The sequence below is a fragment of the Tamandua tetradactyla genome, chromosome 3 (genome assembly GCF_023851605.1).
Source record: "Tamandua tetradactyla isolate mTamTet1 chromosome 3, mTamTet1.pri, whole genome shotgun sequence".
NCBI classification, from domain to species: domain Eukaryota; kingdom Metazoa; phylum Chordata; class Mammalia; order Pilosa; family Myrmecophagidae; genus Tamandua; species Tamandua tetradactyla.
In genome coordinates this window covers 933,905-953,246 of record NC_135329.1, presented here as the reverse complement: position 1 = coordinate 953,246, position 19,342 = coordinate 933,905, and the positions used below count along the sequence as shown (strand labels likewise).

Genomic DNA, 19,342 nt, shown 5'->3' with positions numbered 1-19,342 from the left:
TCCTGCCCTCCCGCCTGGCCTAGGCGTCGGATCCCATCCCCTCATTAAAAATGACAAAGACCATACTTTTGATTTGGAGAGGCAGAAGTCTTCTTTTCTTCTAGACTCTTCTGAGGGGCACTTCTCAGTGCCCTAAACGTGTCCTTGGCTGAGCTGCATAGGACATAATGTGGTGTTAGTACCACAGTCACACTAAGTTAAAGTTTGAGCATTTCACACACATGAATGAGTCTTACACTTTATTTAAACTTCACATATATTAAAGCCCCGAGTTGTTTTTTTTTTACCCTTGTCATTAATTTTTCAAATCCTACAGTTGTGTGTTTCAAGGCAAATTCTGTAATTTGTAGCTAGCCAACCCTTGATTAGTGTGAATATCTTTTTCAAATTAAAATTATAAAAAAAGAATGGGGAGTCAAATGTTATAAATTTATTTGTTACATCTGTTGCAACCTCTTGGGAAGCCTTTGAAAACTCAGGCAGAAATCCATACACTTCCATCTCTTATTTTTTTACTTCTAATAAATAATATCTTTGTGCATATCTATATATAGAGAAATATACTTAATTAATGAGTCATTTTAGCAGGATTTTTAAGTTTTCTACTGCATTCATCCAACTTAGCTCTTTCCACATTGACAGGATGCAAATGAGGTGAGACTTCAGGCAAACCTAAAGGGCGGGCGCGCGTGGTCGGTTTACATTCACTGACAGCACAGGCTCCAGGGCGCACCAGCTGCACAGGCGAAGGGCCGTCTGTGTGTCTGTCCAATGCTATTCTACAGGAGAGTGAGAAGCACATAAGAAGTTCCATTGCCACGGGGGTCTCAGTGCCACTAACATTAGGTAACCAAGGAGACACAGCATTCGCAAAATAGGAACAAGAGATCAGGTTACGCTTTGCAGTACATTTCTGCCCAGGCTTTAAGGAGGAGGGTTGTTTATGAAATGATATTACACATATCACATTGTGGCGGGTTCTTTGCTTTAGAATATATGCTTTAAAATTCATTAGCAAATGACATTCTCATGCACACAAAGTGTTTCAAACACAAGAAGCAAGTCCATTAATAGGTAGTCCAAGCAATATTGTGTGTGTGTGTGTGTGTGTGTGTGTGTGTGTGTGCAGCTGCAGACTGAATGGTATGTTGAGACTTCCGTGCAGTCCATAGCACTGACAGCTCATTTCTGAATGTCACACTGCAGAAGTAAAACAATGGAGGGGTCACTCTTTGCCGCTTCTTTGAATTCGTCCAGCGTAATCTGGTCATCTTTGTTCTTATCCATTTTGCTGAAAATCTTGTCCACTCGCTGCTCAGGCGTGAGGCCATCCTCGTTCATCTTCATCATGATCACAGTGCCAACCATCTTGTAGATCGCCTGAGGAAAAGAGCATCGGGGTGGTATTGTCTGGGCGCACGGACGAGGGGGCGCCCAGCTCGCCTCCTCTTCACCCGACTCCCCGCCGTGCCCCTGCGCACTCGACGCCTTTGGGAGAGAGAAGGAAGAGGCTGCTTCCCTGTGTACACTCCCGGGAACGTTTCATCCCAGCTGGCTCCTCTGCCCACTGGAGGGCACGTCCCAGGAGGGGGGCAGGCGTCCGCCGTGCACCTGGCCGCCTCGGAAAACACCAATGAAATGGAAAACTCCATTTCACTTGCTAGACAGTGGCATGTGGGGAACAGGTTCGGGGGCAAGAGGAGGCAGGGACAAGTGAGATGCTGCCGAGAGATGAGGGTGGAGAGAGGTGGGCAAGAAGCAGGCTTAAAGTCCCCCTGAGACGGGACAAAGCATTTAGCTTTGTTTTGCAGGACCCTCACATGGCTTTAATTAAGAATGACAATCAGATGTGTGGACGCCTCGTGACCAGCTGGACATCCAGGAATTCTGGATGAATCCCAGGCTCTGTTTAGGGGAAATGGGTGGGAAGGGACGCGCAGTGCTGAGCTCAGGAAGAGCGACACAGATTCCCAGGAAGAAGAGCGACACGGATTCCCAGGAAGATCGTGGGGCAGCCCCCCTCCCCCTCCTGCCCCGAGCAAACACTAGAGGGCGGGAGCTGTCTGGACAACTGTTTGGGAACCCCAGAACCCCAGGGAAGAAGAGGAGGAAGAGGCAGATACGCTGGAGTAAAGAGCAGGGCATCGCTCCCTGCGTGCGGGCCATGGGCCTCTGTCCACACCCTCAGGACGGCAGCCAGGGGGTCTACTCTAGGACAGCCGCTAGAGACAGAAAGGGACATAAATATCCCTCTTCTCCATCAACAAGGGTGGGCCTGGCCGATGGCCGATCGCAGCTCTGAGGGCAGGTATTGTTTTGAGCCACTGCAGACAAAGCAGCGGCAGCCAGTGCTTCAATCCTCCCAGACAGGGTGGCAGAGGTGGGGGGGGGGGGTGGGGGGAGGACGCAGTTCCCTTGGGGCTATGCGGCCCATAACTGAAGGGCTGCATCTGCTGGGAAAGCCAAGAGAGCTGCGGGGACCCATCACAGAAACTCCTGACGCCTTCGGGAGCCCTCCACAGGACACGCTGGCGCGTTCTGCACCCTCGAGGGTCCCGGAACCTGCTGTGGCTGGGAGGGACCCACCTGGGCGAGCCCTCTCGGGGTCTGCCTGTCCCAGACTTTGTCCTCCAGGCAAAAGCAGCTTCAGACAGTGAAAGGAGCGTCCAAAACCAGAGAAGCAGACAGCCTGGGACAAAGGCCTGCTGTGCCAGTACCTGGCTCCTGGGAAGCAGAGGGGACAACCAGACTCCCGCAAACAGGGGGAGGGAGCTCCAAACACCCAACGAGCACACGCCCAGGACAAGACAGAGGCCCAGACGGCAGGACAAACTGCACACCACATTCGCTTTGGGGGGGCCTTCCTGACGGGATGGCTAAAGCCCAAGAAAATCTGTCTTATCACCAGCTAGTTACAGAAACAAGAAAAAGACGTCCCAGAGAGTAAATCCAGAGTTAACATTCTAAAATATTAAAATGTACAGCGTGCAACAAGATTATAAGACAAAAAAAAAAAAAAAAAGAAACAGGAAAAGATGGCCCACCCAAAGGAAGAGGATAAAAATGCTAAAAAAAAGATGAGAATGTGGACATAGCAAAAAAAAACCTTTAAAACATTTGATTTTAAAAATGCTCAAAGAGATAAAAGAAATTACAGAGAAAGAATTCAAGGTTATCAGGAAAACAACAAATGAGCCAATATGAGAGTCTCAATAGAGAGATAGAAATTTTAAAAAAGAACTATTGGAGTTGAAGAACACAATAACTGAAATGAGAAACGCGAAGGAGGGTTTCAAGATTAGACTGGAGCTGGCAAAAGAAAGAATCAGTGAACTTGAAGACAAGATACTTCAAATGAGTCAGGCTGAGGAGCAGAAAGAAAAAAAAAATATATATATATATCAAAGAGAAAATAGCCTAACGCAACTCTGGGGCACCATCAAGTGGGCCAATACACACAACGGATGAGTTTCAGAAGAAGAAGGAAAAGAAAAAGGGGCAGACGGAATAGTCAAAGAAATAATGACAGAGAACTTCTGAAATTTAGCAAAAGTTGGAATATGCACATCCAAGAAGCTCAGAGAACACCAAACGGATAAACATGAATAAAAGTATGCCCTGTTACATGTTGATCACACTGTCAAATGCAAAGGACAAACAGAGAATTCTGAAAGCTGCAAGAGAAAAGCAACATGTTATGTACAGGGGAGTCTCAATTAGATTGATGGCCAATTTCTTATCAGAAACCGTGGAGACAAGAAGGCAGTGGGCTGAAATGCTTAAAGTGCTGAAGGAAAGCAACTGCCAGCCAAGAAGTTTATATCCAGCGAGACTGTCTTTCCATAATGAGAAATTAAGACATTTTCAGATAAACAAAAACTGAGGGAGCACATCACCACTAGCCTTGCCCCATAAGCAATGCTAAAGGAAATTCTTCAGACTGAGAGGAGAGGAAATTGACAGCAGTTCAATAAAGAAATAAAGACCTGCAATAAAAATAGCCAGGGTAATTATAAGTGCCAGTATTATTATATTGTCCTGTTTTTTATGTAATTTCACTTCCTCCTTCCTACAGGTGCTAAAATGCATAAAACATAATGACAAATCTAGGCTTCTGGACATACCATGTACAAAGGTACAAGTGGCAGCATGTAAAAACATGACGGCAGGATAGAGAGGTATACGAAAAGTATACGTGCATGCTGCTGAAGTTCAATTGCTATCCAACCATATGATTGTTACATATTTAAGATGTAAAATTTTAACCCCATGGTAACTACAAGAAAAATAGAAGAAAAGCATATCCAGATAGAAGTGAAAATGCACTTGTAATGGTTTGAAGCTCTTTATATACCCCAGAAATGATCATATTCTAAAAGCTACCCCATTTCTGTGGGTGTAGATGTATAGCGGTAGTAGACCCACTGCAAACAGGATCATCCTACTTACCTTACGAGGAGGGTCTTAAGGTGTGACCCACCTCATTCAGGGCAGGTTTGTTACTCCTACTTAAGTCCTTTATAGATGACATGAATATTCAGAGAGGATTACAAAAATCCCAAGAGAAGCTCAGAGGGAAAAGCCCCAGAGAAGCTGAGTGAGAAAAGCCTGAAGGTGAGGGCAATGAAATGCAGAAGAGAAGGACACACAGATGCCACGTAGCAGTGCTGAGGACCACTGGTGGTGGGTCTCTGAGGAGAAGGCATCACCTTTTGATGCTGTGATCTGAACATTTTCATGGCCTCAGGACTCAAAATTTGTAAGTTAATAAATTCCTGTCATAAAAATGAACTGATCTCTGGTATATTGCATTTCATCAGCCTTAACAATCTAAAACAGCACTCAAAACACCAAAAAGCAAATAAAAATAAAAGGCATTACAAAAGTGAGGGACAAAAAAAAGTATAAGACTGACAAAGGATAAATAGCAAAATGGCAAAAAAAAAGTCCTGAATTATTAGTAGTGACATTAAATGTAAATAGATTAAACTCTTCAGTCAAAAGGCAGAGATTGACAGAATGGATAAAAAAGCATTATCCACCTCTATGCTCTGCAAGAGATTCTCCTCAAAGTCAAAGATAAAAGTAAGTTGAGAGTAAAAGGATGAGAAAATATATGCCATGCAAAGGAGAGCTGGGGTGGCTATACTAATACTGGATATAGACTTTAAGTCAAAAACAGTTACGAGAGACAAATATGACCAATATATAATGACAAAGGTGACAATGCAATAGGAAGATGAAAGAATTACAAATATATATGCATCTAACAGCAGAGCACCAAAATATATGAAGCAAATGCTGCCAGATTTGAAGGGAGAAGTTGATGGTTCTACACGAACAGTAGGAGAATTTAACACACCACTATCAATAATCTATAGAACTTGTAGTCAGAAGACCAATAGGAAGTACAGGACTCGAACGATACACTAGACTGATGAGACCCACAGATATAGAGAACGCGGCACCCACAAAAAGAGAACACACACTCTCAAGGGCACACACATCATTCTCCAGGATGGACCACATGCTGGGTCACAAAACAAGTCTCAACAAATTCAAAATTACTGAAATCATACAGTGTATATTCTCTGACCACAATGGAATGACATTAGAAAGCAATAGCAGGGAGAAATGGAAAATTCACAACCATGTGGAAATTAAACATCATACTCTAAAACAACCAATAGGTTAAAGAGGAAATCAGGAGTGAATGAAATGAAAATACAACATATCAAAACGTTATGGGACACAGAGAAGGCAGGGCTGAGACATAAATTTATAGCTCTAAATGATTATTTTAAAAAGAAGAAAGAATTCAAATCAGAAACTTAACCTCAAAACTGGAATAACTTGAAAATGAAGAGCATACTAAACCCAAAATGAGCAAAAGGAAGGAGAAAACAAAGATTAGAGTGGAGATAAATGAAATATAAAACAAAAAATAAACAATAGAGAGAATCAACAAAAGCAAAAGTTGGTGTTTTTTTAGAACTTTTTTTATTAATTAAAAAAATTAACAAACAAAACATTAAGATATCATTCCATTCTACATATACAATCAGTAATTCTTAATATCATCACATAGTTGCATGCTCATCATTTCTTAGAACATTTGCATTGATTTAGAAAAAGAAATAAAAAGACAACAGAAAAAGAAATAAAACGATAATAGAGAAAAAAAAGATTATACATACCATACCCCTTATCCCTCGCTTTCATTTACCACTAGCATTTCAAACTAAATTTAACATTTGTTCCCCCTATTATTTATTTTTATTCCATATGTTCTACTCTTCTGTTGATATAGTAGCTAAAAGGTGAGATAAATGAAATATAAAACAAAAAATAAATAAACAATAGAGAGAATCAACAAAAGCAAAAGTTGGTGTTTTGAAAAGATCAATAAAATTGACAAACTTTCAGCTAGACTGACAAAGAAACAGAGAGAGGATGCAAGTAAAGCTCCGAAATGAAAAGGGGACATTACTACTGACCTCACTGAAATTAAGAAAGGATGATAAAAGAAAACTATGAACAACAGTATGCCAATAAGCTAGATAACTTAGTAGAAGTAAAAGAAGTCTTAAACATTCAAACTACCTGCACTAACTCAAGCAGAAACAGAGGATCTCAACCAACAAGTGCTAATAAAGAGACTGAATTAGCATTCAAAAAAACTCCCAACAAAGGAAATCCCCGGACCAACTAGCATCACAGGGGATTCTACCGAATTCCCCCAAGAAGACTTACCTCCAGTTCTGCTCAAACGCCTCCAAAATACTGAAGAGGAGGGAGCACTCCTTAACACAGTCTATGAGGCCAGCATCACCCTCCTTCGAAAGCCCCAGAAAAAGATACCACAATATAAGGAAACTACAGACCGGTATCTCTTATGAGTATAGATGCAAAATTCCTCAACAAATACTAGCAAACCACATATAACCCATGATCAACTGGGATTTATGCTGGTATGCAAGGCTGGTTCAACATAAGAAGATGAATTAATGTAATATATCACATTAACAAAATGAAGGGAAAAACACACACGATTATCTCAATTGATGCAGAAAAGGCATTTGACAAAATCCAGCATACTTTCTTGATAAAAACACTTAAAACACTAGGAACAGAAGGAAACTTCCTCAACATGAAAAAGCGCATATATAAAAAGCCCACAGCTAACATCCTGCGTAACACTGAGAGACTGAAAACTTTCCCTCTGAGATCAGGAACAAGATAAGTGCCCACTGTCAGCACTGGTGTTCAGCATTGTCCTGGAGGCTCTTGCCTGAGCAATTCATAAAGAAAAAGAAATAAAAAGGCATGCAAATCGGAAGGGAAGCAGTAACGTGTTCCCTATTTGCAATTAATATGATCCTATGTGCAGAAAATCCTGAAAAATCCACAATAGAACTCCTCGAGTTAATAAATGAATTCAGCAAAGTGGCAGCGTACAAGATCAATACCCCAAAATCAGTAGGGTTTCTATGCACAAGCAATGAACAATCAGAAGAAATCAAGAAAAAAATTCACAAGAGTAACTAAAAGAATCAAATATCTAGGAATAAATATAACCAAGGGTGTCAAGGACTTGTACACAGAAAACTACAAAATATTGCTAGAAGAAATCAGGGAAGACCTAAATAAATGCATGGTTATTCATTTTCATGGTTTGGGAGGTGAAATAGTGTTAAGCTGTCAATTCTACTCAAAGATATTTACAGATTTAACACAATTCCTATCAAAATTCCAGCAACCTTCTTTGCAGAAATGGAAATGCCAATCATCCAATTTATATTGGAGAGTAAACGGCCCTGAATAGCTGAAGCCGTCTTGGAAAAGAAGAGTGAAGTTGGAGGACTCACATTCCCAATTTTAAAGCTACAGTAGTCAAAATAGCATGGTACTGGCACAAGGACAGATGTATCAACCAATGGAATAGAGTTAAGGGCTCAAAAACCAACCCTCACATTTATGGCCAACTGATTTAAAAAAAAATTTTTTTAATTGTATAATATAGCATATATACAAAGCAAAGAAATAAAAAAGCAATAGTTTTCAAAGCACTCTTCAACAAGTGAGTTACAGGACAGATCCCAGAATTTGTCATGGGCTACCATACTATCTCTTCATATTTTCCCTCCTAGCTGCTTCAGAATATAGGAGGCTAGAGGGCTTAAACATTTTTTATCATCACAATTGACTTTTTTTATGGCCAACTGATTTTTGACAAGGGGCCAAAAGAAAGTCCCTTGTTGAATGGGAGAAAAAATATGAAACTATTAAACTTTACCACCAGGGAAAGCCCTGATATTGTCTCAAACATTTTGGATTCCCAAATCAATAGGCCAAGCCCTTGATCTCGAGGCTTGCTCTTGTGAAGTTTATTCATGCAGTGGAGAAGCTAAGTCTACCTACAGATGCCTAAGAGTTATTCTGGAGGACCACTTTTGTTGCTCAGATGTGGCCTCAGTCTCTCTTAGCCCAACTCTGCAAGTGAAACCATTACCCTCCCCCCTACGTGGGACATGACATCTAGGGGTGAAAGTCTCTCTGGTGGCATGGGAGATGACTCTCAGGGATGAATCTGGCCCTGGCACGTGGGATCAACAATTCCATCCTGACCAAAATGGGGAAAAGAAGTGTAATTAATAAGGCATCTGTGACTGAGAAAGTTCAAATAGAGTCGAGAGGCTGCTCTGGAGTCTACTGTTACGCAAGCTTCAGCTAGACATTGCTATTATATGGGTTGTCAAACCCCAGCCAAAACCATTCCAGCCAACCCTACAGAACATCAAGTGCTCTGATTCCTTTCCAGAAACCTACAACCTCCAGATTCCTAGACCTGATGAGTCCTGAAGCCCAGAGGAGCAGCCTGTCCAATAGCATCAGCTAGTGCCATCCCCGACTCCATACTATCAACAGCCCCTTCCAACATGAAAAAGTTAGAGTGGGCAGAGTCCAAACACCCCTAAAGAGTGGGAGAAAGATCAAAGGAGAAGGTGAAGGTATAACAGAGAAAACAGGATTTAACAAATGAGTATGACTGCTGAGTCATTATATTGATATTTCTTTTAGTCTCCAGTGTCTTGGAGCAGCCAGAAGGAAAAACGTAAAATTGTGGAACTGTAACCCATACCAAACTCTGAAATCTGTTCTACAACTAATTGTGGTGTGCTTTGAAATTTATTGTTTTTGTATATATGTTATTTTTCATGATTACAAAAAAAAGAGAAAAAGTTTTGAATAAACATCTCTCCGAAGAAGGTATACAAGTAGCCAGAAAACACATGTAAAGATGTTTTAACATTATTAGCTATCAGGGAAACGTAAATAAAAATCACAATGAAATATCATTTCACACCCATTAGAATGGCTGTTATTAAAGAAATGGAAAAGAAATGTTAAGGAGGAAGCAGAGAAATCGGGACACTCATTCGTTACTGTTGGCAATATAAAATGGTACAGCTGTTGTGAAAGACAGTTTGGCGGTTCCTCAGAAAGCTAAGAATAGAAATACCGTATGATCCAGCAATTCCACTGCTCGGTATATGCCACAAAGAATTGAAAGCAGAGACTGGAACAGATAATTGTGAATAGTGGCATTATTCACAATTGCTAAAAGATGGACACAACCTAGTGTCCAGGAAGTGATGAATGGATAAGTAAAACATGTAATAAGTAATAAGTAATACATGCAATAGAATATTATTCCACTGTAAAAAGGAATGAAGTTCTGACACATGCGGCAACATGGATGAACCTTAAGACATCATGTTGAGTGAAATAAGTCGGTCACAAAAGGATAGATATTGTATAATCTTTCTGTACTGAAGGAATAGAGTAAGTAAACTCATAAGGTCAGAATGTAGCACACAGATTACTAGGGGATGGGATGGGGGAGGGAAGGGAAGTTAAAGGTAAAATGTACAGCGATTCCAACTGGCATGATGGAAATGTCTTGGTAATGGACGGCGGTGATGGCAGCACAACACTGTGAACACATTTATAGTACTGAATTATACATATCTGCATACAACTAAAAAGGGGACATTAGATTGTATAGAAGACAACAGAATAATTTTTTAAAAATCCACAGAACTGTACTACACAGTGAACCCTAAGTTAAGCCAAGAACTCCAATTACTAGTCCAATTACAAGAATGTGGTACCCTCAATTGTAACAAATATTCCATACCAAGACAAGCTGTTGGTGGGGGCGGGGGGTATATAAGAATCCTGTATTTCATGCATAAGTGTTTTGTAAAACCTAAAACTTCTCTATTAAAAAAAAAGAATCATGAAACAGAAACAGGTTTAGGGAAAAGTGATGTGTTCAGTTTTAAACACTGAGTTCAAGATAGAGAAGATCTATAAGTACGAGGCTTTGAGGATCTAAGAAAAGATGAAATATGGCCCCGATGAGGAACTTACAATCTGTAAAAACAGTCAAGAAGATGCACCAGTAAAATTTAGCCTTTAAAGAGGTGAGTTTAGGGAGAGCTGTGGATCAGAGGACTCTGTCCATATGCTAAAGAGTGAAGAGAAGATTCCAGTTATTCAGTTCACTTAACTGCACCCAGTTAGTTCTCAGTACAGTAATTTCCTAGGTGGAAATAATTTTCTTCAATATAAAAGTGCTTAAAATAATAAATGCCCATCTGCCCAAAGCCTGGCTGTGAACATTCACAGTCACATTATTTTAACAGCCCCAAAATGAGGGCACAGAAATGTTCCCCAGCTGGCAGACAGGTCAGCAATGCACGTACGCACACGCCCACACACACACACACACACACAATGGAACACAATTTAAAAATGAAAAGGCATGAAATGCTAATAAGTATGCTACATAAAGAAACGTGAAAACACGAGACCCAGAAGGGGCTGCCCGGCTGGATTCCTGTGACATGTCTGGGCAAATCCACAGGGACAGGCAGAGCCGGCCGAGGTCCGGGTGGGAAAGGAGAACCAGCACGAGGGATGGGGGTGTGTAAAACCCGGCCAGGGTGATGGCTGCACAGCTTGGCAAATCTACACAAAATCTTTGGACTGTGCACTTAAAATGGGTGAATTTATGGGATATAAATTATATCTCCATAAAGTTTCTTAAAATGCCAATTAGAGATAATAAACCATCAGTAAGTGTTTTATTTAACAAGTTAAAATGTCTGTTGACATAAAATGTTTTTTATTCATGTTTGTGGCTAGAGTGTGTTCATTTGTGGTGGAAACATCTTAAGAAATTTGACTTTGAAAGAAGCAGGTACTGACACGTCTGGTTGTGTGGACACTCGGCAGCTGCACGGAGAAGTGGAGGCTGCGGAGGGCGAGAGCGTTAGAAGAGGCCGGGGCTTCTCCCCAGGCGCGCGTGGACCGCCGCTGCCCGCCAACCCTTCAGAGGTGAAACGCAAAGGGAGTAAATGATGGATGCCCTGCCAGCCCCTCAACAACCACGCAGTTCGCGAAGTCTGGGCACAGAACACGGACTCGGGAGACGCACGCTCATCGGCAACTCAGAAATCGGCAGCGAATCACGAAGCTTAAACATGATGCAACTGTGAGATTTACCCCAACGTTACAGCTGGGCCGCCAGAACAGACCCCGCTGCGCGCGGCTTTGGGGGCTCCCGGTGCGTCCCCAGCATAAATTGGGGTGTCACGCACATGCTTTCCTAGTCCAGCCTCAAGGCAGCACCTGAGGTCTCGTCCAGCCTGCGCAGGCGCTCAGGTTGGGTGCGCTGTCCCCAGCGGCCACAGCTCGGGAGAGACGGGGCGCACAGGGGCGGGGGAGCCGGGTGGCTGCGTCCGCCTGAAGCGCTGTCCTTTCCCCCCTTGCCTGGCTAAACCCAGCTCGTCCTCGGAGCCACAGGGCTCGGCTGCCCCGGAAGGTGGAGAGCAGGGGGCATGTGGCCTCCTCTCTCCTGGCACGTGACACCCACGGCCACACCCGTGTCGCTCCGTGGGGGGCCAGCGAGCGCCTGAGAGCAGGCGCCGTATCCTTTCGCGCCACCTCGCCACCTCGCGGGGAGGCTCAGGACAGACTCGGCTGGACAGGCGCAGGGCCACCGCACCTTCCAGGCCGGCGGGAACGTTCCAGCCAAGGGGCCCGGTGGGGGCGGGGCGGGGGCTGGGGAGGGGCGCCAGCCACCCGAGCGAGCGGGGCCCAAGACAAGCCGGCTGGCGAGAAGCTCTGGGGCGCGAGGCCAGACGAGCGCGGGGCGGGGTATGGGATGCATCCGGGCGCCGCTCCAAGAGGGAAACGGGCAGGGGCCGGGCTGAGACGAGAGGGCAGAATGAACGGCATTTCCAAGGCAGGCCACCGGGGAGCAAAGCAGGGGCCCGCGGCAGCAGCTCCCCTCCGCCAGCGGCTAGTGCCTCGTGTATGCCCCGTCCTGCGCTTGGTTTGTCATTTGCTCAGGTCGCCGCCCGGAAGTGAAGGGCCGGGCTCTGACCCTCTCTGCAGCTGCAGCCGAGCCGGAATGACCAGCCCAGACTCGCCTCCCACCGAGCAGCGGAAGCCCAGGCAAAAGCAGGCAACTGCTGTCAGCCGGGTGGTCAGTGTAGCCTGTGATTCCGCAAGAAGGATACGAAGGAATGCAGCCTTGGGCGCAGGAGGAGCCCACGCAGGGCCCCGGGTCTCCCTGAACTTAATGAGACAGAGATGGGGGGCTGGGGAGGCAGAACCAGCTAGCATCCGTCGGCAGGGGAGAAGCAGAGAGCAGGCGATGCCCAGAGGCCCCACAGCTCCTACAACCTTGGGCAGAAGAAACGCTGCACCCAGGCCGGGTGAAAGCCGCGAGGAGTTTCTGAACAGTGAGGGCACTGGGCGGGGCAGCGGTGGGCAGTGGTCCTACCTGCGGCCGTCTGGGGAGGGCTAGTGCTTGCTCCTCTCCTTTCCCAGCAAAGCTCCTCGAAAGAGGTTTCTGTGCCCACTGCCTCCACTTCCCCGCAGCCATTCTCTCGGCCACTCCACGTAAGACTCTGCCCATCAGGCCACTGAAAGTTTTCTCAGCGAGTTTGCCAATGGCCTCCAGGCTTCAGAATCCACGAAACAGCTATGAGTTGTCTTTTTACTCCTCTGATAGGCAGCATTTCATGTGATTACACATTCCTTCCCCTTGAAACATTTTCCCTATTTCCCTTCCAGAACTACTCGTATTTTCTTACTTTGACTTTACCAGCCATTCTTTGTCATTCTCCTTTCCTGGTTCCCACTAAGGTACCCAACTTCCGAGCACTGCAGCGCCCCGGGGCTCAGGTCTTGGGAACCTCTTCTACAGCAGACTGGACATGCCCACTTCTAGCATCGTCCCTGCTTTCTGACAGTGCCCAATCCAGAGCTAGCCCCTGCTTCCTTGGACCTTCCCCAAATCTCTACAACAAAGCCTAAATCCTATAAAAATCCTTTCTAATGCCCTCTTACTGAATTACCCCACAGTCTTCTCACCAGGATGAGTGACAAACTTAATCTGTTCAACTGAACCTATGCTCTTGGTGGGCTTTGGTTGAAGGCCATTGACAAGGATTAGAGAAGAGAGTTTGGGGGAGAATTAGTCATTCAAAGGTAAAAGGGGAAAGAAGTCAAAGAGGAGCATAAACTTGGAAAAGCCTGTTTGGTACAAAGGCCCTGGAGATATTGGTAAGAGCCAGGAGAAGAGTGAAGGAATGGATCAGAGTAAGGAGTGAGAGAGATGCTCAAATTATGACAGAATCTAGAGTTTTCATGCTGTGTTTTTCTCATAACCTGTTTGGAAGCACAGGCTTAGTTGAAGGAAGTATAGAGAATCCAGATAACTGGCTTGTAGGACCTGTTTGAAGGAGAACACGCACAGAAGATAGGAAGGAGCCAAAGGAGAAGAGACTGGAGATGCTAAGGGATGGGGCTAGGGAGCAGGCAGAATTCTTGCAAGAGGCCGGAAGGGGGAAAGACACCCCCCCAGAGGCACTGGGGAGGAAAGAAAGCCCCGCAGTGGCCAGCTGTAGCGTTTGGCTGCTTTACTCTGGTTTCGGCTACCAATTTTTGCAAACGTCCCCAGTTTTCATTGGAAACTGCGTCCAATGTTTGTGCTTCAGCTTAATTTTGGGGAAGGAACACTTGGCGGTGGCGTTTGGCAACAAGAGCATTTCCCTCCTCGGGTCCTGGAGGTGGCTGCAGCAGCCGCACACACCCCCAGGCACCCACTGAAGGAAGGGCCGCCAAGGGCTCCTCTTTGGCTGGGGCCTGCCAGCTCCAGACACTGCTCTACGTCCTGTCCTCACACTGCAGCCTATGGGGCACTTGGAGTGTGGTAAATGCTGTGAACATAAAATCCTGAGACATGCTGGGGTGGGCCTGGGACTGGGAGATGAGAGGAGAGCAGAGGTGAGTGAAGGGAGAGCACCCGGGAGGCAGGCGCAGGTTTCGAGTAGAGGGAGAGAAGGTGACAAGCCTGGGAGCAGGGGACCAGCATGCCCGGGTGTCTGGGCTGCAGCGCGGGCTGCGTGGCCCGGGAGGGGGCAGCAGCCAAGGGAGCTGCCAAAGGCACCTGCTCTGTGCAGAGGGAGGATGGATGCACCGGGCCGCAGTGCCAAGGCCGGAGGAGCTGCCTGAGAAGGGTGAGCACGGGGCCAACAAGGGCCGCGAGCATCCTGGAAACCCAGGGGTCTCAGGCCTCCCCGGGTATGGCTGGGGGCGGGGGTCCCGCGCCTCCCCAGCGTTGTGCCAGCTGGGGATCCCCGCTTCAGACCCACACGGGAGGTGGCCCTGCCCCCAGCCGCCCCCTCCCCCCCGAGGGACATGGCCCTGCGCCCCAGCCGCCCGCCCCCCACCCAGGGACGTGGCCCTGCGCGCCCCCCTTCACCTCAATGATCTCCAGCATCTCCACCCGCGTGATCTTGCCGTCGCCGTCCAGGTCGTACATGTTGAAGGCCCAGTTCAGCTTCTGCTCGAAGCTGCCCCTGGAGGTGATGGAGAGTGCGCAGATGAACTCTCGGAAGTCGATGGTGCCGTCCCCGTTCTTGTCGAAGGTGCGGAAGGCGTGCTGGGCGAACTTGGAGGCGTCTCCGTACGGGAAGAACTACGGGTTAGGGAGCAGACAGAGTCAGGGGGGAGAGGCGGGGCCCGGAGACAGGGCAGGGCGCGGCCGGACGACACAGCCCTCCCGGCCTGCGGGGTCTCCAAGGCCCCCCGGGGGAGGCGGGCGGCCCGTGCTCATCTTGGGGGGGGGGGGGGGGGGCGGGTCCTCCGGTGTCCCCGGCCCGGGCCGAGGCGGGGGCCCTTCCCTTCCGGGCAGGGTGGGCACAGGAACTCGGGCGCGGAGCTCACAGCCAGCAAGGAGGGCCGAAGCCCTCCCCAGCTCGCGCGCCGCCTCCGCGGCCAGGCTCTGCTCCGCGGCTTCCTTCACAGAGGCTGCCTCTTAGCAGAAGCGAGAAGCCCGGGAAGGGCAGGGCAGGGCGGCTCCCCGCGGGCGCACAGAGAGCTCGCAGGGGAGCGCCAGCCAGGGGAGGGCCGGCCGCCCGCGCCCACGCCCGCCGTCCACGCCGCCACCTCTCGCGTGCGGAGCCAGCAGAGGCCCCGCGGAGGAGGCGGGGCGGTCAGCAGGCGGGGTGCGCTGAGCCCCCACCCCACCCTCAGCCCTGCTCTGGACCCCACTAAGATCCCCTCGCGGCTCCGGGCTCCCCACGTTGGGACAGAGGCGCAGGACTCGGCGGCGTAAAGCAGCCGTGATTCATCATCACAGAAACTCACGTCTGGGCACCAGGTCTTTTCTCCCAATCTGCCCCTCGCTGCTCCCCGGCTGCCCGTCCCTTCCTGCCCGCGGCAGCCGTTCGCGTGCGCGATTCTTCCGTTTCCTCGTCCACAGTCCCGGAGGCCCCTGCGGGCCCCCTCCGGCGCCGGCGGCTCCTGCCCTCACGACCGCACGGCCGAGGTGGCGCTGCCCATCGCGGGACCGTCGTGGCCTCGCGGCCTGGGCCCTGAGCCCCCCACCCCGTCTTCGCGCCCGAGCGCGGGGTTCTGGCCAGGACCGCTTCACCTTGGCGTCCCGCACGGCCTGTTCTTTCTTTTTTGAAACATACTTCTGGTTTTATTCGGCCGGGTCAGGTTGTGCCGGCGCGGTGCACCACGGCCTGCTGGCAGCAGACCCTTCGCTCTGCAGACTACCGTGTAAGCCTGCCCTCCTGTTTCACATGCCCGTGCGCGTGCACGTGAGAGAAAAGATGAGAGCACAGCTGCACCTGTCACACGCACCATCCCACGGGCAGGCCACACCGCTGTCATTAGAAAGTCGTTTAGGGGCAATTAAAGCCAACAGAGTTCATATTCTCAGGCGTCCCTCTAAATTACCAGATATTTGACAGTTTGACTTAAAAGCAGCTGGCCACCTTAGGTCAATACTTTAGCAATTAATTTACATCTGAAAATCCTTGAGGGGAAAATCCATTGTAAGGGTGGGGATGAGAACCTCCCATGTGCCTTGCAGGGGACCTCCTTCCTGACCTTGAAGGCTCCAGTGTGAGTCCTCAGGTGCTGGGGCCCGGGTTCCCTGTAGAAAATTCTTCCCTCTGGGTTCTCATGGTTTTTCTGATGGAGTATGCTCCTCCTTCTGATGAAATAATGCCTCTGTGGACAGTTCACTGTGGGAAAATGAAGCCACAGCCCCCTCCGTCTCTTTAGGAAGAGGTCAGGGTTGTTGAAAGCAGCTCCATTTCTCTCAAGGACACTGGTGCCCAGGTGGGCAGTACTTTACACGGTGCTGCTCCAAGTTTATTTCTTAAATTCATTGTATTTGGCTCAAATTTCTGTATTAAACGTTGATGGGGAAATAATTCTTGGTGGTATTGACAATCTACAAACCTTTTAATTTAATAGATGAAAAAAGAACTTTGAAGTTTAAAAATTTGTATTTTGGTATATATTAGATATATTTTTATTATATATAGGTCTACACTGCACTTGTTTGAAAGAAGATAAATTTATGAAAAGTTTTCACAGCTGCATTGCCTTCTCTCATCTATCGTCCACAGACTTCAGCCTTTCTGTCTTTTATGCATATGGACTTACACGCGCACTTGGTTTTTCTTTTTCTGGTCAAAAGAATTTGACTCAAGTATATCCTGTGTCTCAGTTTCCTTGTTTGCTTAAGCAAATACCATGCAATGGGCTGAGTTGAACAGTGGGTATTTGCTGCGGTTTTGAGGTTAGGAAAATGTCCCAATCAAGGCACCACCAAGGTGATGCTTTCTTCCCCAAAACGGTGGCAGGAGCCATGGGCCTTAGCTTGTCATGTGGCAAGGCACATGGCAGGGTTTCCAGGGCTCTCTCTTCTCTTCCGGGGTCTGAGGAAGTCTAGCCTCTCTTGCTGCCTGTGGCTTTCTCTTTTTCGCTTGTGTCTGAATTTCACTCGGCTTCCGAAGGGCTCCAGGATGGGGATTAATCCATCCTGACTGGGATGGGCCTCCGCTTACCTGAAGTAGCCTCAGCTAAGGGTCCCACTTACAGTGGGCTCACACCCACAGGAAGGGGCTGGATTTCAGCACATGCTTTTCTGGGGCACACACAGCACCAGACTATCACTTCCTGTATTTCCATTAAGAGGGGAAACAGGCAGCTGGCGACCATCAGCTAAGGTCTGCCAGGGAATCCCATGCCCCACCAGTGAGAGCCCATTCTGTGGCACTGGCAGGGGCAGCCTATGCCCCAAGGACACTGGAGAGAAGGCTAGCAGTGGGGCAGGCAACCAGCTGAGCCCTGGGAACATGAGCACTGCATCTTCAGTTCCAGCTCTGGACACAGTGTTCTTTGGGGCTGCCGGTGACCTGGTGGCCCGAGGCTCCCTGGGGCCAGAGGCTGATGGCCGACCTGAGGTGGCTTTCTGGAGGCAGTGGCCTTTCCCTCTAGAGCCAGTGCCCCAGGGCAGGCCCACAGCCCTCCACTTGGGGAGCTTGGGGGCTCGGAGCAGGCCCCCAGCAGAAGGTACCACCTTGGTGACCTTCTAGCCTCAGGTCCATGCCGCTCCAGCACCCACTACGCTCCCAGGAAACAGGCCTTGGAGGTTGCTGGCTTCTGGTGGGAATAGATTCAACCACCAAGGGTAGCACAGCATCTGTAGGAAAAGGTAACCCTAATGCCAACAAAACAAAACCAAAAACAAATTACAAATTTCAAGGGCATGCCCTTTTTCTTTTCAACTATGTTAAAAAAGGTTTTAACAAAACCTTTATGTAGGGGCCAAGTGGAGTTACCCATGAATCCTAGTAAATGCCCTGGGCTTACTTGTGGATGCATCTTTCAGCCTGTTTCCCCTGTTGCTCAGTTTTACCTCTTCCCAGCATCTGGTCTACCGCTTTCCTACTGTTTAGTCTACCTCTTCCCAACATCTGGTCTTCCCTTTCCCAGCATCTGGTCTACCTCTTCCCTACCATCTGGGCTGTCTCTTCCCTCAGTACCTCCTCCCACAGTACCTTCTCTACAAACATGTCCTGACCACTCTTCCCTTCTTTTAGAATTATTTTTGTACATGCTTCTTTGCTCTGCAGTACCATGAATTCCCTACTTCATTCAGCTCTGTGTTCCCCACATAGCCTTTGTTAACCCAATGAGGGAGGTGTTACTTGGAAGATGTGGGCACAGCCTAGAGTGGGGGGCCCCAGAAGGATAGCATCCCCTCAGGAAGAGAACCTTGGAAATGAGGAGTGAAGGCTTTAAGAAGAGGCCAGCCAGGGGAGGCCCCCTGGTTCTTCCTTGCTCATGCCCAGGCTTGGGCCAGGAGCAGAAGGGAGCAAGGAAAGCACAGCCCTCCAGCCATCTCTCAGGGGAGGAAAGGGACCCCAAGTTTCCAGGCAGGTTCCACAAGGCAGGGCCCCTGAGCAGGATCAGCCCGGGAGACATGGAGCACAGCTGCTGCTGTGGACTCCTGCTCTCTTCCTGCAGATGAGCAAGCAGAGGAAGTGTGCCTCTGTCTAAGGTGGCCACTGTGCCATCTTCAGGTTGTGGGGAGCTGAGACAAAGAGGGCTGCCTTCACTGCTTTCTTTTCCTGAGGTTCTGGGGTGGGGGGAGTCTTCCAGCACCCCTCCACTGAGCCCTCGGCAGCTCCCAGCAGAGTAGGGTCAGCCTGTGTCCCTTGGGAAAGTTCACAAATATCAGACAATGGACCATTAATTCCTTGGCGTTGCTGAGGAGAGTGTGTTCAGAAATTCCCAAAGAAGCTCCTTCACCACTTCCCTCGGTGACTGTCCTTCAGCCGATGCCACAGAGCCCACAGCCTCCTCTGCCTCTCCACATGCAGGCTGCCCCGGGAGGGTGTTGTGCTGGACTGCTCAGGAACTCGCCCCTTCTCTCTACCCCCTCTGCCTGCTT

At 48.2% G+C, this 19,342-nt stretch overlaps 1 protein-coding gene across 3 annotated transcripts in view; it reads right to left on the bottom strand.

Annotated features, from left to right (window-relative positions):
- Positions 1-19: 19 nt before the first annotated feature.
- The window catches only part of VSNL1 (visinin like 1), a 92,750-nt gene continuing 73,427 nt past the window's right edge, over positions 20-19,342 (bottom strand). For 2 of the 3 annotated variants that reach the window (XM_077152131.1, XM_077152132.1), the window contains exons 3-4: positions 14,846-15,061; positions 20-1,380 (exon numbers count right to left, since the gene is read on the bottom strand). In XM_077152131.1, the coding sequence (XP_077008246.1) occupies positions 1,183-1,380; positions 14,846-15,061 (414 nt within the window). In that variant the 3' untranslated portion in view covers positions 20-1,182. The remainder of the gene's footprint in view (positions 1,381-14,845; positions 15,062-19,342) is intronic. The other variant, XM_077152130.1, reaches the window with a different exon arrangement.